At 52.3% G+C, this 23,225-nt stretch overlaps 3 protein-coding genes across 3 annotated transcripts; 1 reads left to right on the forward strand and 2 right to left on the reverse strand.

The window, feature by feature from the left end:
* On the forward strand, positions 333-4,774 carry PAX4 (paired box 4). Its single transcript, XM_021078737.1, has 9 exons — positions 333-417; positions 472-980; positions 1,256-1,331; positions 2,230-2,355; positions 2,580-2,662; positions 2,963-3,032; positions 3,635-3,690; positions 3,975-4,101; positions 4,430-4,774. The coding sequence occupies exons 1-9, from the start codon at positions 333-335 to the stop codon at positions 4,615-4,617; spliced, it is 1,320 nt and encodes a 439-aa protein (XP_020934396.1). The 3' UTR covers positions 4,618-4,774.
* Positions 9,080-18,011, reverse strand: FSCN3 (fascin actin-bundling protein 3). The gene is given in 7 exon segments (NM_001044547.1): positions 9,080-9,254; positions 11,205-11,410; positions 11,887-12,057; positions 12,525-12,684; positions 15,315-15,433; positions 16,048-16,744; positions 17,767-18,011. Coding segments are annotated over 6 exon segments (1,497 nt in total). The 5' UTR covers positions 17,911-18,011; the 3' UTR covers positions 9,080-9,254.
* ARF5 (ADP ribosylation factor 5) lies at positions 20,165-23,094 on the reverse strand. The gene is given in 6 exon segments (NM_001145221.1): positions 20,165-20,424; positions 20,527-20,652; positions 21,157-21,228; positions 21,950-22,059; positions 22,363-22,443; positions 22,972-23,094. Coding segments are annotated over 6 exon segments (543 nt in total). The 5' UTR covers positions 23,039-23,094; the 3' UTR covers positions 20,165-20,337.

The raw sequence follows: 23,225 nt of genomic DNA on the forward strand, positions 1-23,225 counted from the left end.
CAGCAAGGAGGGAGGGAAGGTCTCAGGGCCCTGCTCCCATCCGCAGGGTTGCACCTGCCCTTGGCCAGCGTTCTGCCGGAGCTCCATCCAGTCCCCCCCCTCCCTGCTCCACTCCTCTTGCCTTAGATCACGAGGGTCCGTGCATATGGCCAAGGAGCAAAGGCTCACCCAATAGCCAGCTCCCAAAGCAAGAGGTGTATTTGGGGGACCCTGAGAGCAGAAGGGGAGCAGCTCCATAGGCTTTCTCCATGGTGGCAAGCCAGGCTGGAGGGTCCTCCCTGCCACAGGTGGGCAGGGGAGCGGGGATACTGGCATGCAGATGCCTCCTTCTCATGGCCAGGGATCAGCAGCGTGAATCAGCTGGGCGGGCTCTTTGTGAATGGTCGGCCCCTGCCCCTGGACACGCGGCAGCAGATCGTGCGGCTGGCGGTCAGCGGGATGCGGCCCTGCGACATCTCACGGAGACTTAAGGTAGCCTGCTGGGAACCTCGTCCAGGGATGGGGGCAAGAAGCAGGGAGAAGGGGCCCTGTTCAGCAAGTCGGGGGCTGTTGCAGCCTCTGAGGGCCTTTGGGGCTTGGGGTGCTTCCTAGAAGAGCCTCCTGAGGGCTGGGATAGGGACCTTCGGGCTTCCAAAGACAGGGCTGGTCTCGCCCCCGTGGCCTGGTCCAGCAAGTCTCACTTTGCCTTGTTGCTTCTTCTGGCCCAGAGACACTCACCCTCTGCCCATCAAGCCTTACCTGTTCCTGCTTCCTACCTGCCCCAGGTATCTAATGGCTGTGTGAGCAAGATCCTAGGGCGTTACTACCGCACAGGTGCCTTAGAGCCCAAGGGGATTGGGGGAAGCAAGCCACGCCTGGCCACACCCCCCGTGGTGGCTCGAATTGCCCAGCTGAAGGGTGAGTGCCCAGCCCTCTTTGCCTGGGAGATCCAACGCCAGCTCTGTGCTGAAGGGCTCTGCACCCAGGACAAGACTCCCAGTGTAAGTGCCACCCTCTCCGACCCGGGAACCCGGGGCTGGCAGACAGGCAGCCTGGGGAGGGAGAAGATCCCTTTGTACTTGGCACTGGGGCCTTCCAGGCTGGGGGCTCGCTTCTGACCCACAAGTTTCAAGTAGAAAGCGCTGGGGAGAGAGGAGGCAGCCCTTGGGAAGGATGCGGGGCCAGGACAGAAGGAGAGAAAAGATGTTGGGAGCATCCTTGGGATGCACCCCTGAGGCTGTGCACTGTCTCCCCACTCAACACCCTGCACCCCCAGGTCTCCTCTATCAACCGAGTCCTGCGGGGGCTACAGGAGGACCAGAGACTGCCCTGGACACAGCTCAATTTGCCAGGTGGGTCTTGGAGCTGTCTCCAGGAATGATCAGAGCCAAATCTAAGCATTTTACAGTTCTCAAATTCTTTTTTTTTTTTTTTCTTTTTTCTTTTTAGGGCCGCACCCGCAGCATATGGAAGTTCTAAGGCTAGGGGTCAAATCGGAGCTACAGCCACTGGCCTACGCCACAGCCACAGCAACTCGGAATCTGAGCTGCATCTTTAGCCTACACCACAGCTCACAGCAATGCAGGATCCTTAGGCACTGAGCGAGGCCAGGGATGGAACCTGCAACCTCATGGTTGCTGATCGGATTCGTTTCCGCTGAGTCACGATGGGAGCTCCTCAAACTCCTTTGTTTTTTTGGCCATGAGCAGGGCATGTGGAAGTTCCTGGGCCAGAGACTGATCAAACTCCTTTCTTGTTCTTTCCCTGGGACACCCTCACCACAAAAGAGGACCTGGCAGGGAGTCTTATTCTCTCCTGGCAGGAGAAAACAGCCTCAGTGGAGGGGAAGTGACTTATCCAAGGTCACCAGCTAAGAGCTGGCAGGTCCTGGCACAGAAGCCAGCTCCCACAGCCCCTAGATTCACAGGATCTGCTGAGGAGGAGGCAGGACGGAGTCCTCCACACCCTCTGCCTCTTTCACAGCCTCTCAGAGCGCTCTTCATGTCTGTGGGATCACGCAGAACTGGACCAAGCTTGAAGCTGTCTCCCCGCAAAATATTAAGCTTGCACCCACCATAACCCTGAGTGTGCCTCCTATGAGTGCCCCTGCTGTGAACCCCAGCAGTGCAGCCCTGCTCTTACATCCATGCTGTCCCCCGCCCATACCCCAGGACCCAGGGACCCAGGGACCCCATTTGACCAGAGGAATCACCACCACAAACACCCACCAGCCACTGTCTCCCCTTGCAGCTGTTTTGGCTCCAGTTCCTCCAACTCTGCATAGTGGCTCTGAGGCTCCCCGGGGTCCCCACCCAGGGACCAGCCACCGGAATCGGACTATCTTCTCCCCAGGCCAAGCTGAGGCACTGGAGAAAGGTTGCAGGGCTGGGGTGGACAGGGGGCCAGAGGGTGCTTGGTGGGACGCATGCAGGCAACGGCCCTGAGGCCTGTGGGCCAAGGCTGAGAGCTGGAGGCTGTGGGTGGCCCCGCCTCCAGAGGAAGGCTGTGCATCGCATTGCAGGTGGGCAGGGGGGCCTTCCGGGGAGATGGGTCTTGCTCCTCGCCCCGCGCCTTTGCTGTGTGAGCTTCCCTCTCTGCAGAGTTCCAGCGTGGCCAGTATCCTGATTCAGTGGCCCGGGGAAAGCTGGCTGCTGCCACCTCTCTGCCCGAGGACACGGTGAGGGTGAGCATGTGCCAATCACAAGGACGGGCCGGGAAGGCTTTGGGTTCCGCTGAGGGGGAGCAGGGCCAAGAAGGTGGGGACAGATTTGTTTGGAGCAGAAATGAGACAAGAGCCTCCTGGTTCCCCACCTGCGGATCGCTCTCCTTTCCTCCCCCCTCCAAGCCTCTGGGCTGAGGAGGCGCAGAGCAGGAGGGGTGGGCATCAGGTCTGAGGAACGCCCTCTGGGTCCAGGTCCGGTGAGAACAGTAGGCGCTGGGTACTGGAACGCCCAGCCAGCTCTGCTGCTTCTGCCTCCCTCAGATCTGGTTTTCCAACCGAAGAGCCAAATGGCGCCGCCAAGAGAAGCTCAAGTGGGAAATGCAGTTTCCAGGTGATTTCTCTGCCCATCCATCCACTCCACTCACCTATCCTCTCTTCCTTTAATCCACCCATCCATCCATCATCCTTCCTCCCTCCCTCCCATCCATCCATCCATCCATCCACCAAATCCTCAGTGCTTCCCAAGCATGAGATCCTGTGTTAAATGCTGGGCTACACACAATCCCTGCTCTTCACTGTTCCCAATTTACTATTCCTGGGGTTTAATCTTTTTTTTTTTTTTTTTTTTTTGCTTTTTAGGGCCACATCTGCAACATATGGAAGTTCCCAAGCTAGGGGTAGGATTGGAGCTTGTGTTGCCGGCCATAGCCACAGCCAAGCAGAATCCTTAACCCACTGAGCAAGGCCAGGGATCAAACCCGCATCCTCATGGATGCTAGTCAGCTCCTTAACCCACTGAGCCACGATGGGAATTCCTAATCCTTCTTCCCTCATCTCCCAAGAGCCTGCCTTGGGGAGGAGGGCAGTTTAGGGTTGCAGCATCGCCTTCCTCCCAGAGGTGGTTGTTTCCCGGAACCTCCCTGCCTCTCACCACCACTCCTTTCTCCCCAGACCCCTTTCCTTCCTCTGAGCGGATCCACCCTTACCTCGTAGGTGCGGCCCAGGGTGCGAGTCTACCAAGTGCTTCCCCAGGGGTCATCTCTGCACAGGTATCCAGGAAGGGGGGCATGGCCTGGGAAGACGGAAAGGATCACTGCTCTCCCCATTTCCAGGGAAGGCCCCATCTCGAAGTCATGACTCCCCTGGGCCCTCACAGGGCAGGCTTTCACACAGTGCCATCCTCCTAGTCAACTATGTGAATGGATCCCTCTGGAGTTGTTCGGGATACAGCCTGCGGTGTGGGGGGCGGGGGGTGCGTGTGCAGCCCTGGGCTCCCAGTTGTGCTAAACAGGTGGCCTCACTGGCAGCTGAGGGTTTCCTCTTGCTTTTCTAGCAGTCCCCTGGCAGTGTATCCACAGCAGTCCTGCCCGCCCTGGAATCCTTGGGGCTCTCCAGCCATCCGTTGTGCTGGGGGACAGCATCAGATGCCCCACCACAAGCCTGTCTCCAGCCCTGCTGGGGTAAGAATTCAGGCCAGGCCTCACGCCTGCAGGTGTGGGAAGGCGAACCAACTCCTTGACCCACAGGAGGGCTTGGCTCTCCAGTTGGGGTCATCAAAGGAGCCCCACAATGCAGCTTTCCTCATTCCCTGCACAGCCCACAAAACTGAGGAGACGAGCACCCCTTGAGTCTATACTACCATTGACAGCATAGCAGCAAGAGGGGGTGGGATTGGGATTCAAGTGTACGCCCAGGGTAGAGAACCAACGTCTGGCCCTCTCCCTGCCGTTGACTTTGAGGGGTGGAATGGCAGCCACAAGCTCAGGGTCACCCCCTTCATCCCTACAGGCTGCCTGCCCCCCACAGCTGAGCTCTCTGGATTCGGTGCTGCCTTGCCATCCTTGCCCTTCCTTCCCCTGCCTCCATCGCCAGTCTTGGTGCCCCTCAGGCCTTGCTCTGGCTTGGCTCCCCACTGCGGGGCCTGGGATGAGGGAGAAGGTTCGGAGTGGAAAGGAGATGGGGTGGGGAGCATCTGATACCGCCTGCCCAAGCCGAGCGGTGCTCTGTCCTCCTTCCTGTGTCTCCTCCTGCCTGTGGACCTTGCCCCTCCTGTGTGTCACCTGCTTGGAGAAGCCGTGCCCACCTGCTTCTCACATTGGCCTTAAGAGGCTTCCAGTTGGCACTAATAAAAACGCTTTTAAAATTAGCAGTAATTTTGTTGTCCATCATGTTTTTCCTATGAGCAATTGTACTCCCAGCCTTCGCTTTAACAATTATAAAGGATCATTTCAGGGATCATTTCTATAGTTTGCTACTAGATTCAGAAATCATAGGAGTTCCTGTTGTGGCGCAGCGAAAACAAATCCGATGAGGAACCATGAGGCTGTGGGTTCGATCCCTGGCCTCGCTCAGTGGGCTAAAGGATCCGGCATTGCCATGAGCTGTGGTGTAGATCGCAGACACGGCTGAGATCTGGCGTTGCTGTGGCTGTGGTGTAGGCTGGTAGCTACAACTCTGATTTGACGCCTAGCCTGGGAACCTCCATATGCCATGGGTGCAGCCCTAAAACAAACAAAAAACAAAACAAGTATAAATAGTTTGCCTCTATCTACCTAATTCATGTATCTTTGTGTCTTTCTAGCTATCATCTAATATATTTATGTATGTATGTAACTAGCTATTATCTGTCTATCCAGTCTGTCTAATCTTCGTATTTATCTATGTGTGTGTCATCTACGTATGTGTGTACATACACATCTGTCTTGGAGTTTGAGTGCTCATATACCCACAGGTATGCGTATGTCCACATACACACTGATAGTGCCTCGTGGCGCATTGCCCCTAAGTCCTCCAGCATGCATCTCCAAAAATAACACACACTGTTATCACGTCTAAGAAAAGTTATAATAACGCCCTAATCTAAGAAAAGAGATGTCAACTCCTTAATAGCATATGTATTTTTTTGCATAGCAGCAAACAAGAGTGGAAATGCCACTCTTTACAGCCTGCTCATCCCTTTATATTTCATGCTCCTGGGACATGTTTTCATGCTTCTTCTTGGCAGTAAGTTCCAAACTATCTCGATTTTGTCTCCCCGCAGAGAAATCTCTGGGCTCTTCCAGGGAAGCCTTGGGATGTAGGGACAGGGAGGGATATGGGGGAAGGGGGTGCACAAAGGGCTATTTGGAGTGGGGGGTAGATCGTCCTTCCAAATTCTTACCTTTTTGAAGAGCAGGGGATGGAATGACGACGGTCCAAAGCCAGGCAGGGAGCCCTGTGTGGGAGTACTGGTCCAGACATTGAAGTCTCTGTCATCAGGTGTTCCCATTGTGGCTCAGCAGAAACAAATCTGACTAGTGTCCATGAGGACGTGGGTTCAATTCCTGGCTGCGCACAGTGGATTAAGGATCCGGCGTTGCCGCGAGCTGTGGTGTAGGTCACAGTCTCAGCTCAGATCACGCGTTGCTGTGGCTGTGGTGCAGGCCGGCAGCTGTAGCCAATTCGACCCCTAGCCTGGGAACTTCCATATGCTGCAGGTGTGGCTCCTAAAAAGCAAAAAAACAAAAACAAAAAGAGTCCCTATCATCAAATCCTCTGCGCTGCGCTGTTCCGTAAGTAGCCACCAACCACATGGGGCTATTTAACTGTAACTAAAATGAATAAGTCAGCTCCTCACTCACACTAGCCCCAAATCAAACACCCGGCAAGCACATGTGCCCATGGCTTCGGTACCAGACAGCAAATATCACGGAACATTTCCATCGGCACAGAAAATTCTAGCGGACAGTGTGGCTCTAGAATGAAATTGCAAGGGCCGCAGGGCACAGTGCCCTGCTCTGCTTTCTCTCCCCTCAAGCCCTGCGGCACAGAATGTCAGGGTGATGGGCAAGGTTTTGTAGGGTGACAGCTTCTCAGGAAGGCCTGAGAATATGCCGTTCACTTCAGTGACCAAGCTGACCTCAGCAATGCAAGGAGCTGTCTGCTGAGGCCCCATGACTGAGCATTCAAGTGGAGGATGGATGGCCACTTGCAGGGAACAGAGCGTAGGAGCACGCGCACGCGTGCACGTGTGTGTGTGTGTGTGTGTGTCCCTGGGCACACGCATGTCTGTGCATCTGCTTGTGGCCTACAACACAGCCCACAGCAACTCAGCATCTGAGCTGCATCTGCGACCTACATAGATGAGCTGTGCTGGATCCTTAACCTACTGAGAGAGGCCAGGGATTGAAACCGCCACCTCATGGTTACTAGTCAGGTTCCTTCTGCTTCGCCACAACAGGAACTGTATTTTTTTGGGGGGGGGGGTTCATGTTTTTACAAAATTATTTCATATTTCTTCAAGAGAAATATGCTTACAGAAACCTTGATTTTCCTCTATCCAAAAGGAATCTCTCTCGTTTTCCGTTTTCTGCTTTTCTTCTCATTCGTCTTAAACCAGGGACTGATTATGGGGAGGTGCAATCTTCCCCAAATCGGGGTCAGGCATCACTGATATTTGAAAATCTTTTAGGAGTTGTTTGAATGCTACTTTATAGAATATTGAGTCAGCAATAAGTTATTTCCTTTTCAACAACCTTTCGATTTTTTTTTTTTTTTTTTTTTAGGGTCATACCTGAGGCATATTCCATATGCCTGGGCCAGGGATCAAATTGGAGCTGTAGCTGCCAGCCTAAGCCACAGCCACAGCAACATTGGATCCAGATCTGAGGCCTATGCCGCAGCTTGTGGCAGTGCCAGATCCTCAACCCACTGACCAAGGCCAGAGATCAAACCCTCATCCTTCTGGACGCTACGTTGAGTTCTTAACCTGCTGAGCTGCAACGAAAGTCCTTTTTTTTTTTTTTTTGCTTCTTTTTCTATTTTCTCCCTTTCAATTCTGATGACATCAAAGGGAGTGTTTTCATTTTGGTTCTACTCTTTAACCCCTCTGTAACAGTTGCTAATTTACTTTTTTTTTTTTTTTTTTTTGGTCTTTTTGCCTTTTCTAGGGCCGCACCTGCTGCATATGGAGGTTCCCAGGCTGGGGGTTGAATCAGAGCTGTAGCTGACGGTCTACACCACAGCCACAGCAACTCCAGATCCAAACTGCGTCTGCAGCCTACACCACAGCTCACGGCAATGCCAGATCCTTAACCCACTGAGGGAGGCCAGGGATCGAACCCGAAACCTCATGGTTCCTAGTCGGATTTGTTAACCACTGAGCCACGACAGGAACTCCTAATTTATTTTTTTAACAGAGGGAAAGCTCCGAGCCCTGGTCAGGGAAGGGAAAGCTAAGATTTGATAACATCACTTTGTTTTCATTATATTTATTTTTATGGCCACTTTTTATTTATGGCAAGTGTTTCTGGTCTTCCATTTCAAGATAGTGATTAAAATTGCCCTTTTTACGGCTTTTATTTTATTTATTTATTTTTTTTAGGGCTGCACCCACAGCATGTGGAGGTTCTCAGGCAAGGGGTCTAATTGGAGCTACAGGTGCTGGCTTACACCACAGCCACAGGAATGTCAGATCCGAGCCACGTCTGCAACCTACACCACAGCTCATGGCAACACTGGATCCTTAACCCTGAGTGAGGCCAGGGATCGAACCCGAAACCTCACGGTTCCTAGTCAGATTCGTTTCCACTGTGCCATGACGGGAACTCCAAACTTGCCCTTCTTAAATAAATGTACTTAAGAGTCTATACCAAGAAAAACATTAATGGGGCAGATGGTCGGTAGATAAAGGCCAATGTTATGAAGACAGTGCAAGAATAACAGTCATTTTGGAAGCTCTGTTTTGATGCAAAGTCATAGACCTTAGAATCTACTCTAATCGAAGAACGGAGTCAGGGGCCCCGGTCGTGGGAAAATCACTTTGGCTCCCTGTAAACGCTGGGCAGTTATGGGAAAAGTACCTGTTGTGTCCAACTGACTGGCTCAAAGGTGGATGATAAGGCAGGATGGTTGGTAAGCTACAGGGGGAGGGTTGGCTATATAGGCATAAAGTGTTATTCCCATTACCTTGTGCCTAATTATTATAGGATAAATAATCTTTCCTCTATTGTAAACCAAAAGGAATTGAGTTATATCTGGATTCTGAATCCTTCAGGGCAAGGCTGGCTCCTCCTGGGATCAGTGGGAAAAGTCTAGTGGTGCTGGTGGGGCTGGGGGAGTCAGTGCAAGAACAAATCACCATTTGGTCTCTCCTCTTCCAGAAAGAACTTGGAGTGGCCTGGGGCCGCATCCACACCACCCATGTCCACACCCCTACTCTTTTTTTTTTTTTCTAGGGCTATACACAAGACATATGCAGGTTCTCAGGCTAGGGGTCAAATTGGAGCCATGTCTGCGACCTCCACCACAGCTCGTGGCAATGTTAGATCCTTAAACTACTGAGTGAGGCCAGCGATTGAACTGGCAACCTCATGGTTCCTAGTCGGAATTGTTTCTGCTGCACCATGAAGGGAACGCCTCCACACCCCTACTCTTAAGTCAGAGGCACACTGGGGTCTCGGGGTGGCCTTTTGTGATGTATTGTTGCTCGAAACAGGTGTTTTGCTAAACTGGGTAGGAAAAGTTGAGTAACAGATATTCTTCTCATGGATCCTGACTCTGGGCCTCCTGCTGGGTTTAGTGCAGTACTTTCTCCTGGAGAATCTGGATTTCCGTAGGTGACATTCCCAAGGACCTGGGGAGGGAAGAGGAAATAGAAACGTTCAGTCGGTCCTTTGCTGATCTCTGGCTTTTAGCACAAAACCTGGTGAGATCCTGTGGAGAGAGAATTAAGTGATTTGTTCCATATTTCCCTCTTTTTTTGGCTGCACCATCGGCATATGGAAATTCCCAGACCACAGATAGAGTCCAAGCTGCAGCTGTCACCTACTCGATCCTTAGCCCACTTTGGCCCAGTGGGAACTCCAATTTCTCCCATTCTTGATTGGGGATCACAAGGACATAGGTGAGGTTAATTCATAGGCAAAGGCAGTAGAAATGATTTTTTTTAATCAAATGAATGAGGCTAAATAACATCCCGAGTTTACAAGAAGACTTTAGTCAAGAGGTTAGACTTACTAAGAATTCAGACAGGATTGGGGGGAAATGTTTGAGGTTGTGCAAATGTGCTAGATGCCAGGCTGTTTACTGTGTTTCACTGTCATCATCTCATGTGACATAACAATCCCGCAAGGTAAGTGCTATATTCCCATTTCACTCAAAAGAAACAGACTTCGAGAAGTTCCTTTGCACAAAGTCAAATGACAAGTTTAACTGATACAAATCTAATTAGGACCCAGTTCTGGGTCCAGAGATGAACCTCTAACCACTCTGACACACTGTCTACCAGAATGTCAGGACTAGAAGGAGTTTGAAGAATTTAGTTCAACCCGAAGCCTTCATGGGACAGATAAGAAAACAGGTTTGATGGGATTTCATTTTAGAGTTCCCCATTTGCCACAGTTAAAGGGTAGAAGATGGAGGAAAAGTGTGAACACATATGGGGCTCTCCATCTAAATGCAAATGGTCATTGAATCCTCACCCCATCCTAGGAAGTAAATGTCATTCCCATTTTACAGGTAGGAAAACTGAGGCCTAGAAATGATAGAGCAGTTTCCCTGGGGTTACAGAGCTAGTAAGGACCATGCCTTACAAGTCCATATAATATCAAAGCTAAAGCTCTTTCTATTATGTCTTCATGGCTTCCTGTGGCAGGAAAGCAAGGGCGATTGTGAAGAGCCAGAGCTGAGAGCAGCGAGTGGCCTGGAGAGCTGTGAGCAGGGGAGGAGGGAGCGGAAGCAGCCTCTTAGGAAAGTGAAGTTGGTTCGGGGAAGAGGTTGGGCAGGGATGGGCCTGGCAGCAGGGAGGGCCGCTGAGAAGCCCTTCTGCAGTGCAGGCTGCTGGTGAAAAGCCTGGAACCACGTGGTTGCTACCACACAATTAATAAGGAGCAAGCCCTCGAGAAGCACTGTTAAGGAAGCACCCAAGAATTCTCAGGGTTTAATGAAGCGGCGGAAAGGGAGGAAAGGGAGATGGTGCTGGGGTCTTGACCCTGAGCCTTTGGGAGGATGGCAGTGCCCAAGTGGCCCTGGGGAGGGCAGGAAGAGTCACCTTTGAAGGAGAAAGTGAGGAAGCTGACTTTGAGGGGATGGCCAGATGAAGTCAACTCTCAATCAGGCAGTTGGAAAGAGATGAGGTTAGACTTCAGGAGAAGGGGCAGGGCTGCAAATGCCAGCACCCAAGGGATTCAGGGGTGTAGAGATAGAACGTGCAGAGGGTGGAAAGGATACCCCCCCCATTAACTGTCTTCCCTAACAATGGGGCAAAACTCTGCATTTCAGTGAAGAGAGAGATACACTGGTACATGCATCCTGTCCCCTGCCGGCTTGCTTGCAAGCACATGAGTCAGTGACATTAACAGTGAGAAACCTAGGTCTGAGTCCTCCTTTCTCCAGCGAGGCTGGAGAGGAAAGGCACAGATTTGGAATAAATAAATGTTGGGAGTTGATGCAGCTGTGCGACAGAAGTCACCCTGGGGTGTGCTTTGTCCTTATTTTCACACACCTCCCCACCCTCCTCTCTCTTCTTCCTTTGCTCCTTAGCTCCTCGTTCCCCACCCCTGGGTCCTCCCCCACCTTATCTTACCTAAAATTCCCAAATACACTCTTTGGTAATGTCTTCGCTGTCTGCCAACAGGGTGCCACTTCGGTCGGACCGCATGTAGAAGCCATTGGGTGCCAGCACCGTGAGCAAGTTGCTGCCCTGAAGCTCTATACAGAAGTTGAGGGCGAACTTTCCCCAAGGGCGAAAGGTCCCAAAGGATGTTATTGACCAGAAGGATCCTCCCTGTGCTGGGGGGGGAAGAGCTCAGGTGAGCAGGTCATTCTGGAGGGGAGTCTCTCGCAGCCGCACCTTTGGGGGACTCCCAGGAGGGCCACCACCCCTCCTTGACCATCCTACCCTGCCTGGGTTGGCAGGTTCCTCTGTGGAAACACAGGAGGGAAGGCTGGTTTCTGTTCTGCCCACCCACTCTGGGGGTCTGGAAGTGAGGGGAAAAAACCCAGAAACTCTGTTTTTCCTTTTTTTTGTTTTTTGTTTTTGTTTTTTGGTTTTGGCTGTGCCTGTGGCCTGCAGAAGTTCCCAGCCAGGGATCGAACACCTGAGCTGCTGCAGTGACAGTGCTGGATCCCTAACCCACTGCACCACCAGGGAACTCCTGTTTTTCCTTTTATGATAAGTAGGCCCTGAGTGGCAGGCCCCCAAATCTGAGTTGGGGCTAAGCTGGGCTAGACTATGAACCCAGGTGAGGGGAAGAGGAGCTACTTACCCTGGAAGTGGTAGATGCCCTGGCGGCAGGGCAGCAGGTGAATGCAGTCGGGCTGATCCATATTGCACTGCAGGAGGTCATGTTCGGAGGAGGTGCCCACATAGCCATACCGGCCCCGCAAGGCGAGAAAGGGACGGTTGGCTAATCGGATCCCAAATTCCTCATTTGGGCCTGAAAGAAACAGGAAGGAGTTATCTTGATGGGCCACCTCTAGACACTTTCCCAGACGGAAGCAGGAAGAGGGACACTCATTACAGAAGGGTGTTGCCAATACCTTATTATTTAGTGAACACCTACTATGTGCCAGGTCTCACACTAGGAGCTTATGAAATGTTTATGAAAGCACTTGGAGGCCAAGAAATTTTAATTCTTCCTTCCTTTGAGATGCATGAATCTAGTTCTCACAATAATCCTGTGAGGCAGGCAAGTTGGCTGTCACCTCCACTGATGATGGAGACAATGAAACTGAGCCTCAGAGATGTGGTTTGCCCAAGTGCTGATGAAAATCCGGTGACTCAGAAGGTATACAAACCCAAATCTTCTGAGCCCAACTCCGGTGGTCCTTCTCTCATATCCCCAGCTCTCTCTGAAAGCATCTCTGACTTGGAATAACCTGGCAGGAGGGCTGCTTGGCTCACCTGGAATGGTGGCATTGGCCATCAGCAGACCATTAGCTACGATGCCCAGGAAACGTCCATTGGGAGACTGCAGGATGATCCTGCCACAATTCCAGTGCATACGAAAGAAGGTGTCAGACTCCAGTGGGTGCCCATCAGCCATCACTGTCCTATGGCGCCTCTGGAGAAAAGGGAGGGAACAGAGAAGGGAAGCAATGACCCAGAATCTCGGCTTTTTTCCCATTATTTTTATTCTTAGACCCTCTTTCTCACATCCCATCCACTAGTTTTTTAAATTCTCTCAGGGGTATGCTTATGCTTTCAGATGCTTTTTGGAAAGTACGTTGTGGCCTCTGCTCTTCCACTTCTCCATACGGAGAGAAATGAACCCTGGCCCAGATTCCAAAACCATTTCAGAATGGATCCTAGTCCTGCTATATAGCACAGGGAACAAAATCTAGTCACTCAGGATGGAACATGATGGAGGATAATGTGAGAAAAAGGATATATGTATACATGTGTGTGAGTGTGACTGGGTCACTTTGCTATGCAGTAGAAATTGACATAACACTGTAAATCAACTATAATGGAAAAAATAAAAATCATAAAATAAAAAAAAACCCAAAAACCAAAATGGATCACAGATAATTTCAAAAACTAAACTATAGAACATCTAGAAAAAACATAGAAGAACTTCTTTGTTGCTTCTGAGCAGGCAATGATTTCTTGGGACCCCCCCAAAAAAAGCATTAACTTTTATAAAATGGAGAAATTGTACTTCATCAAAATTGAAAACTTCCTGCTCAAAAAGACACCATCAAGCAAATGAAAAAGCAAGCCATGGATTGAAAGAAAATGTTTACAATACATATGTCTGGCAAAGGACTTGATTTTAGAACACATAAACACCCTTAAAACTTAGACAAACAACTCAATAACAAATGGGCTAAAGATTTGAACAGACGTCTCACAGAGAAGATATGCAAATAGCCAATAAGCACATGTAAAGCTGCTCAACATTATTAATTATAAGGGAAATACAAATGAAAGCCACAATAAGAAGGCATTGCAGGAGTTCCCGTCGTGGCGCAGTGGTTAACAAATCCGACTAGGAACCATGAGGTTGCGGGTTCAGTCCCTGCCCTTGCTCAGTGGGTTAACGATCCAGCGTTGCCGTGAGCTGTGGTGTAGGTTGCAGACGCGGCTCGGATCCCGCGTTGCTGTGGCTCTGGCGTAGGCGGGCGGCTACAGCTCCGATTCAACCCCTAGCCTGGGAACCTCCATATGCCGCGGGAGCGGCCCAAGAAATAGCAACAACAACAACAAAAGACAAAAAGACAAAAAAAAAAAAAAAAAAAAAGAAGGCATTGCACGTTTAATTTTAGAGTGACTAAAATTAAAAAGATAATACCGAGTGTCGCTGAGGATGTGGCGCATCCTCTCATTCATTCATTACTGGTGAGGATATAAAACAGTACAATCACTTTAGAAAACTGCTTGACATTTTCTTAAAAATTAGACACACATTTATCATATGACCCAATAATTGCACTCCTAGGTATCTGTCCAAAATAATGAAGGTATAGGCCCACAAAAATACCTGTATGTGAATACTCATAGAAGCCTTGTTCAGAGTGGCCCAAACTGGAAACAACATGTGTTCATCAACAAGTGAATGGATAGCGGAGTTATATTTGTGTTTATGAGTAGTATTACGGAATATTACTCAGCAATAAATAGGAATGAACTACTGATGCCCGTGATATCATGGACAAATCTCAACAACATTATGCTGATGAAAGAAGCACATATATGGTAATATTGCCTGATTCCATTTATATGAAATGCCAGAGTAAGCAAACCTAACCTATAATAATGGAATATATGTCTGTGGTAGTGGGGCGGGCAAAAGTGGAGGGAACCTGACTGAAAAGGGACAAGAGAAAATTTCTATGGTGACAGAAATATTCTTTAACTTGTGATATGGTTGTGGCATGTTTGCATACCTAAATACATGTTTTAAAACTTATTGTAGGAGTTCCCGTCGTGGCTCCATGGTTAACGAATCTGACTAGGAACCATAAGGTTGCAGGTTCGATCCCTGGCCTTGCTCAGTGGGTTAACGATCCGGCGTTGCCGTGAGCTGTGGTGTAGGTTGCAGACGCGGCTCGGATCCCGCGTTGCTGTGGCTCTGGCGTAGGCGGGCGGCTACAGCTCCGATTCAACCCCTAGCCTGGGAACCTCCATATGCCATGGGAAGCAGCCCTAGAAAAGGCAAAAAGGCAAAAAGGCAAAAAAAAAAAAAAAAAAGCTTATTGTACGGTACAATTAAAATGGGTGCATTTTGGAGTTCCTGTCGTGGCGCAGCAGAAACGAATCCGACTAGGAACCATGAGGTTTCGGGTTCAATCCCTGGCCTCACTCAGTGGGTTAAGGATCCGGCTTTGCAACGAGCTGTGGCATAGGTCACAGACGTGGCTTGGATCCCACGTTGCTGTGGTGGAGGCCGGCAGCTGTAGTTCCAATTGGACCTCTAGCCTGGGAACCTCCATATGCCATGGGTGCGCCCTAAAAAAGCAAAAAAGCAAAAGCAAAAAAAAAAAAAGTGCACTTTATTATGCCTCAATAAAGTTTTTTCAAAAAAAAAAAAAAGAGATTTTTTTCTAAGAGGCCCTGTTGGTAAAGTGGGCCCACTGGATGAAAATGAGTGTTTGTGGAAGGGCCTCCACGGTTCACCTCAACATCCGATCATCTGCCTTGAGGAAGGACAAAGCGTGTGTAGAGAGGGAGAGCTCAGGGCCAAGGTCTCACCTGGACAAGGTAGCAGCCATTGGAGGAACGAAGCTGCACATTGGGGCTCTCATTGTTACACTCAAACTGGAACAAGGACATGGGGGTTATGTGCTCAGAGGCAGCGCACACCTCAACATCTGCGGAGGAAGCACACGTCAGAGGAAACCCGAGTTTCGCCTCAGCCTCAGTCTTAGCCCCTCTTCCACACTCCGTGGCCGGTGATCCCTCTGCTTTCCCTCCTCAGCCTTCATCACCTTCTTTGAGACCATAGTAGCCTCGAGAAGACCCAGGCTACTTTCCCCCTAAAGCCCAGGCCCCTGCTTTTTTTTTTTTTTTTTTTTTTTCCTTTTTGGGGCCCTATCTACCACCACATATAGAAGTTTCTGGGCTAGGGTTGAATCAAAGCTGCAGCTGCTGGCCTACACCACAGACACAGCAACTTCAGATCTGAGCTGCCTGTGTGACCTGTACTGGAGCTTGCTGCAACACCAGATCCTTAACCCATGAAGTGAGGCCAGGGAGCAATCCTGCATCCTCATGGATACCAGTCGGGTTCCTAACCCACTGAGCCACAGCAGGAACCCCCCTAGACCCTGCTTTAAAGTCCTGGCCCATGGCACTAGAGATCCTCTTGGGACCTCAGTATCTTCCTTGTCAGGAGGTTCTAAACCCTCACTGATCCCAAACACATTTTCATCTTTTCATCAGCCAGCCCTCCCGCTTCGATGGCTTTGTTGGACCCAGCACTTGCCATAGACGATGGAGAGAAACTTCCGAGTCTTTGACCTGAGGCTGACCCAGGTAGGGCAGCGCTGTAGGATGAACCACTCCTCACCCCCACAGGGACTGGAGCCCAGACCCAGGAGCAGGCGTGTACCCTGAGGATACAACGTGCCCCCCTCTCCATCGCTCAGTGCCACAAGCCCTCCAGGTCGCACTTGCATGTGGAAAGCTGTCTGTGTTGAGGGCTGGGAGACCAGCCGGTCTAAGTGAGACAAGAAGGTGTGTGCAGAGGTCTCCAGGTGGTAGCATCCATCCTGGAAATGCAACAGGAAGCCACATTCCTCCAGGCAGGGAACCGGTGCATCCACCCAGACTCGGCCCATGGTGGGGTCAGCCCGGGCATAGCAGCGGTTGAGGGGGCTGTAGAGGATCACGTGGACATGCAGGGCTGGCCGAGGGGTCCACATGTGGTAAGCTGAGAGGACCCGGGAGGTGCAGAAAACATCCTCGCCATCAGACTCCAGATAACGACCACTGATGATGCACTGGAGGGTCCATTTGCCATTGCGGTGAAAACGGAGGAGGAAGCATCCATGATGGCTCGTTCTTGGCCGGCCGTAGCACAGGGAACCATCTGCCTCACACAGAAGATAGAGGCCTTGCAAGCTTCTTAGTCGCACCATAGCCTGTGCATCATGCTCGTTGCTCACTAGGATTTCCCAGGTCTGGGGCGTTGGGAGGGAGGAGAGGGGTATCAGTACTTCCAAGAGACTAGACGGAAGCGCCCTCCAACCATCACCCCCTGCATCATCCCAGTGCTTTCACTGAAAGCAGGCACCTTCCCTCCACATCAGCCTCCTTGCTGACCACTCTTCTACCCTCTAGTCCGGGGGAATCAAAAGATCTCATGGCACCTCCACCACTACAGCCACAGGGCTTCTCAAGAGCCCAAGGGGAGTTCTAGCTGCCCACCCATCCAGGTAACAGAAGGTAAAATGCCCTTTTCTCTTCCGTAAATATCTAACGTTCCAATCAATGCTTTGGTTTAAGTCTTACTTCGACCTTTCTCATGGTTGCCCCTGGACCGCACACTCAGCCAGCATGTCCATCCCCAAAGGCCACCTATCCAACATGGCAGGAGAAACACAAGACCTCTTTACAGGCAGGCTGGGGCTCCAGGGATGAAGATGGGAGCAGAGAAAGTGGAGATGCAGTTGCCTGTTTCAGTTGTCATCAACCCTGTTATAGGCAAGGGCCTTGCAACTGCCTCTCTCTGAAGCATCAGCCTAGAGGTGCCTACAACACTCTCTAAAGTGAAGGCTAATTCTCCCAGGGCTTCTAGAGTGCCCCATTTTCAAACTAGAACCAGAACCGTAACAAGGAACTTGCAGTAACTCCATGGGTCCAACTTCCCCTGGATGCCCACGATTCTGCCTTCCAGCCTGGGCTCTCTGCCTCTCCTTTAGGTGATAACACAACCACGCTGAGCTGGGATCGAGGCTAGGGAGCAGCCAGGGCAAGACGAGGCCACGAAGCCAGGCCTGAGGCTTTACCTCGTGGAATAGTTTTAAAGAGGAGGACATGGAGCAGCGCAGACCTGTGAGCAAAAGCCTGGCTTGCCCTGCCAATGGCAGAGGCTAGTCAAGAGATTAGGTTGCAAGTGCATCCCCACCACACACACACACACACACACACACACAGCCTGGCCACTGGGAAAAATGGTTCTAGCACAGGTGTGCTTCGTTACCTGTCTCCGGCCCAAACCCTTGGCAGTAGCAGTGACCGTGTTCTTATATGTCTCAAAAGTGAGGTAGGATCCTGCCCAGCTGATGAGCCCAACCCTTAGGTCCTCTGCCCTGGCTGGTCTTGGCGTCCACTCCGCCTCATCCATGCGGCCGGTGCCACAGGAGATGTCTCTGTCCGGCCCAGCCTTCCCCCCAGGGGTGAGGTTCCACAGGCCATAGGGCCTGGAATCAGGCCTTTGGTACCCACCAGAAGACGTTCCCAGAGGGAACTTCTCAGGCAGAGGCTGGCCTAGGGCCCAGCGCCTCTGTGACCCGGGAGCATTGTGACTGTGAGGGCTGCCGCTGATCCCACCACAGAGGGGAAGGGGCACTGGCCCAGCAGCATCGACCCACGCCCCAGAGGAGGTGGGCTTGGGCCTCTGGCATTAGCCTCCCCGCATCACTCCAGGCATCGAGGTAGCTGAGTTAAGACTGGAAATCAGAACTCCAGCCCCTGCCTGTGACTTCAGGCAAGTCCCTCCCCTTCTTCCTTCTGTTTCTCATTTTAATCCCAGGGTTGAAATCCGCCTCTTTCCTCCCTGGGGCTGTCAAGCAAGTGTTTGTTTTTTTAACTTTTTTTTTTTTTTTTTTTTTTTTTTTTGCCACATTATGCAGCAGAATCTCCTTTCCCAGAACAGGGACTGAACCCAGGGTGAAGCCATGAGAGGTCTGAATCCTAACCACTAGGCCACCAGGGAACTCTCCAGAGCTCAAGCGTTTTTAGAGTTCAAGATAGCCAGGAAAAATCTATTAACTTTTATGGCCCTTGTGAGGATAAGGCCGAAAATGTCTCAGAAGGTACCTTTCAGGGAGTGTGAGGAAACCCTAGATAACCCGCAAGGATCAGGTTACTCATTTAATCCACAGGGGCTGACTCTGGAGCAGGGTAAGGAGAACAGCGTAGGTGGGGGGCGCACAGAGCACCCTCCTCGTGGTCCCCAGTTGCACTACTGCTGGGCAGCCAGCCAGGGCTGCTGCTAAGGATACCAGCCCTTCCCCCTCCAGAGAGCCTCTGTTGGCCAACAGCCTCTAGGACTCACTGCCTACAAAGCTCATGAAGAAAAGCAGCCCAGAGCCTGGAGAAAGGCAAGAAGAAATACTGACGGTGATGGTGGGTTTTGTTTAAGCTTTGCTAGGATGCAAACTGAAAGGGGCAGAGCGAACTGCACTTGGCAAACAGCCCACACTGGGGTCCCCCACACACATTTTCCTACTCCCCATAGGTGGGGTCTCCCCAGGTAGAAAGAGCTCGAGTGGTGCACAGTGAGGGATCCCCAAAGCCTCACCAATGTTTTATAAAATAAGGCTTAGACTTCACGTGGCGGAAACATCTAAGATGCATTATTCTTGGACCTCTGACCAGTCCTGATGAATCGTATTTTCTGAAGTGTGCCTCAGGACTCTTATTATTATTTTTGGCCTCAGCCGTGGTATATGGAAGTTCCTGGGCCAGGGTTAGAATCTGAACCACAGCTGTGGCAATGCCAGATCCTTTACCCACCGCGCTGGGTCTGGGATAGAACCCGAGTAGTCAGAGAGACAACGCTGGATCCTTGACCCGCTGCGCCACAGCACAAACCCCATCAGGACCCTATAACCATTTCCTCCTCCTCAGATTTGATTATGCACAGACCTCACTAAGAGCCACTGCTCTAAGTCGCTGGGAGACAGATGGGAAACAGGAGTTTTGCGGTTTATGGGACCATGAAGGTAGAGCTTGTTAGCCTCAGCAAAGGCCACAGAGAATTGGGGAGGGAATGAGATTTCTTTCACTGGAGCCCCTAAACGACTTCCAGCCTCAAGAATAAGAAGGGAGATGGAGTTCTCCTGTGCTGTAGCAGGTTCAGGATCTGGGTTGTCACTGCAGCAGTTTGGGTCGCTGCTGTGCTTGGGTTCGATCTCTGGCCCAGGAACTTCCAGAGGCTGCGGGCGTGGCCAAAAAAACAAAAAAGAAAAAGGAGGGAGACGTGGAACTAGAGGAGGGCAGCGATGAGTGTGCACGTGTGTGTGTGTGTTTGGGGTAGGGCACGGGGGTTGGTCCTGCAGCCTTAGCAGCTTTGAGCCTCCCACTGATTGGCTCTTTGCAGCCAATAACCCAGGCCCCCACTTCTAGGTGACAGACAACACCATGTACAAACCACAGCAAATTTATTACTTGATATCCAGTGCCACGTCATAGCACCACCCGGAGCCCTCACTTTCCCCTCCCACCTGGCCCCAAGGGTACACTCGAAATGGAAAAAACAAAAGTCAACCCAGATCCCTGCTCCTCCTCTGGAAGAAGGGGCCTTGGCCCCCGAAGCCCCTTTCCGTGGGTCCCAGAAGGCAAGAGAGCAGACCCCTCCGTGCCCAGAGAGCGGGGGCTCCAGGCTCCAACAACAGAGAGAACATGCAGGCAGGAGCAGGCGCAGAGGCCTGTGTCTGCGGGGGAGGAGGAGCTGGGAGGGAAGGGCACTGCCTGAGGAGTCCGGGAGTCTGGTCGTCCCGGGGTGCACGCGGGAGCTTCCGGGCAGCAGGGGCTGGCCTGTGGTTGGCTAGCGCTTCGACAGCTCATGGGACAGCCAGTCCAGCCCATCGTACAAGCCTGTGCCTTGTGTGGCACAGGTGGCCTGGACGTACCACTGTGGGGAGAAGGAAAGAAACAGGTCAGAAGCAGGGAAGAAAGGCGATGCCTTTCCTTCCTGCCCAGCCTGGGGCTCCCCCGAGCAGACGCAGGTCCTCACCGTGCGGCTGCGCAAGTGCTGCAGCCCCAGCTTGTCGGTCAGCTCGCTCACGGGCATGGCGTTGGGCATGTCCTGCTTGTTGGCAAACACCAGCAGCACCGCATCGCGCAGCTCGTCTTCCTGCAACTGAGAGAAGGCAGAGGCGATGGCATCTGAGGGGGGTCTCTGGGGGCCCCCAGGCTCCCTTTTCCCAGCTGCATATGGGAATCCTGCTTTCTATCTTCTAGTCTATTTGCAGGGAAAACAGAACATTGTGTCATCTATGGCTGAACACAGGACACAAATTATAAATCAGCTTGGCCTTAGATCCAGAAAAGGCCTTTTTTGAGAGTACCCTTCCAGTTAAAAATGTCAAAGTCATCCACAGGGAAAAAAACAAGAACGTAAGATGATGCTTCTCTCCACCACCTACAATTCCCCTCCCTCTACCGGCTTCTCAGACTCAGAAGGGAAGACATGAGAGAATTCCAGGAAAAAGTCAAGTCTCACACTTTTTACCCGGGCCCAATTCAAAGTGGGGAGGCACTACTTCTTGGGAGTGTGTCCACAAAGCGGAACCCACATTCAAGGCCCGTGAGGCATTTCTATCTGTCACACCGGCACAGAAATGTGGGCGCTCTGAGTGCTCACCATCTTCTGGAGTTCATCGGCAGATTCCTGGACCCGCTCTCGGTCATTACTGTCCACCACGAAGATGAGGCCCTGGGTGGGAAGAAGAAAGGAAAGAGGAGCAATCACTCACGCCTGGGACATCCACACCCTAGTCTGGCTCCTCCTCTCTTCTGCCCTCTGACCCTGCTTTTAACTTTTTAGGGCCGCACCTGTGGCATATGGAGGTTCCCAGCCTAGGGGGCAAATCAGAGCTGCAGTTTCTAGCCTACGCCGCAGCCACAGCAACCTGGGATCTGAGCCGCACCTGCGACCTACACCACAGCTCACAGAAACGCCGGCTCCTTAACCCACAGAGTGAGGCCAGGGATGGAACCCGCAACCTCATGGATGCTAGGTGCAACCTCATGGATGCTAGTCGGGTTCGTTAACCACTGAGCTATGAAGGGAACTCCTCCATGTCCATCTTTAATGGTGTCTAAACCCTTCTCATCTAGTAAACTTACACAGTGGCTCTGGAGACGTCCTAGCACAAACTGGAGACACTCTGCTAGGATACGGCCTCTGCCCTCAGCCAAGGGGACCGGCTGAATGATGTGCACCGGGACAAGGAAAGACATGGGATGGGAGCGGAGTGAGGCAGCCTGGATTCAGAATTCTGCTTCTCAAGAGACTGAGGCCATTTCTGAAGAATAAGGAGAGGCTAGTCTACACAAGGGGGTAGAAGGGGGTAAGAGGTTTTTTTTGGCCTAGGCCAACACCTCCATCTTCCTACCCCTAACACCTCTTCCACTGGGGTTGGGGGAGCCCCAACCTGAGTGTTCTGGAAGTAGTGCCGCCACAGAGGCCGAATCTTGTCCTGGCCTCCCACGTCCCAGACTGTGAAACAGATGTTCTTGTATTCCACTGTTTCCACATTGAAGCCTGCAGATAATTGGAAAAAAATATGAGGAAAAAGTCCTGAAAGGGAGGAACTCACCAAAACGATGTGGTTTCAGCAGGGACCCCAAGCCAGAAGGCACCGAGGGGCGGGGCTCGGTCACATCCATCCCGCCTGGGCACCATCCTGCATGAAAAGATACCGTGACCCACTTCTCAGGTAGCAGCATCTGATGTCACGGTCAGCTCTCTGGGGCCGAGATAAGGGCCTCGGCAGAATGCGGAGCAGATCCTGAGGAGGCCCTCCCGCCGCGCTCCCGCTCCTCCCCACCGCGCCTCCGGACTCACCTATGGTGGGGATGGTGGTGACAATCTCCCCCAACTTCAGTTTGTACAGGATTGTGGTCTTGCCAGCTGCATCCAAGCCAACTGCAAAGGAGAAGGGCACCGGGATGGAGATGGGAGCAAGGGAGCCCCCTAGAGCCCAGGGAAGGGGACGGGCCAGGACAGCTGATGGTGACGGGGGCGGAGAGCCGAGCACCTCCAGGTGCGCGCTGTTCTCTACCTTCGCGGCCTTGAGCGCAGTCTGGGGGGTGGGCGCCAAGTCCAGCCCTCAGAGCGCGCGAGGGGCGGTAGAAGACTGAGGGGTAAGAGGTGCCAGAGGAGGGTCGTGCTCCTTTTAAAAGTCGTCTCCAAGGACGGAATCCTCCCTTCTTACCAGCCGGGCTGGGGCGGAGGAGGGAGCTTCACTCCACCCAGGCCCGCAGCTCCCGGTCCCAGGCCCCAGGAGCGCTGCTGCAGATCCCGACCCACCCGAGAGTAGTGGTCCCGGGGAGTTAGGCCGGGGGTGACTCGGGGTCAGAGACCCGGGTGAGCAGGGCTGGAGGGACGCGGGGGCAGGAGAGCTGCGTGGGGGCCGGCGCTCCCCGTCCAGGCCGAGCGCTTTATCTGCCTCACCCATGAGGATCCGCATCTGCTTCTTCCCGAAGATCCGCGAAAAGAGCGCGGACACCGTGAGGCCCATGGCGGGGCCTGGGGGAGGGGGCGCGGGGACGGACGCGGGGTGCGGGCTGGAACTGGCCGGCCGCTGGGGGATGGGCGCAGCAGCAGGAGGAGGAGGTGCCGCCGCCGCCTCCGCGCGTCCCGGCCCGCCCTACGTCACCTCGGGCCCGCCCCCGCCATGGCCCCGCCCCCAACACAGCCCTCAGCCC

This window comes from Sus scrofa, chromosome 18 (assembly GCF_000003025.6).
Source record: "Sus scrofa isolate TJ Tabasco breed Duroc chromosome 18, Sscrofa11.1, whole genome shotgun sequence".
Classification (NCBI taxonomy): domain Eukaryota; kingdom Metazoa; phylum Chordata; class Mammalia; order Artiodactyla; family Suidae; genus Sus; species Sus scrofa.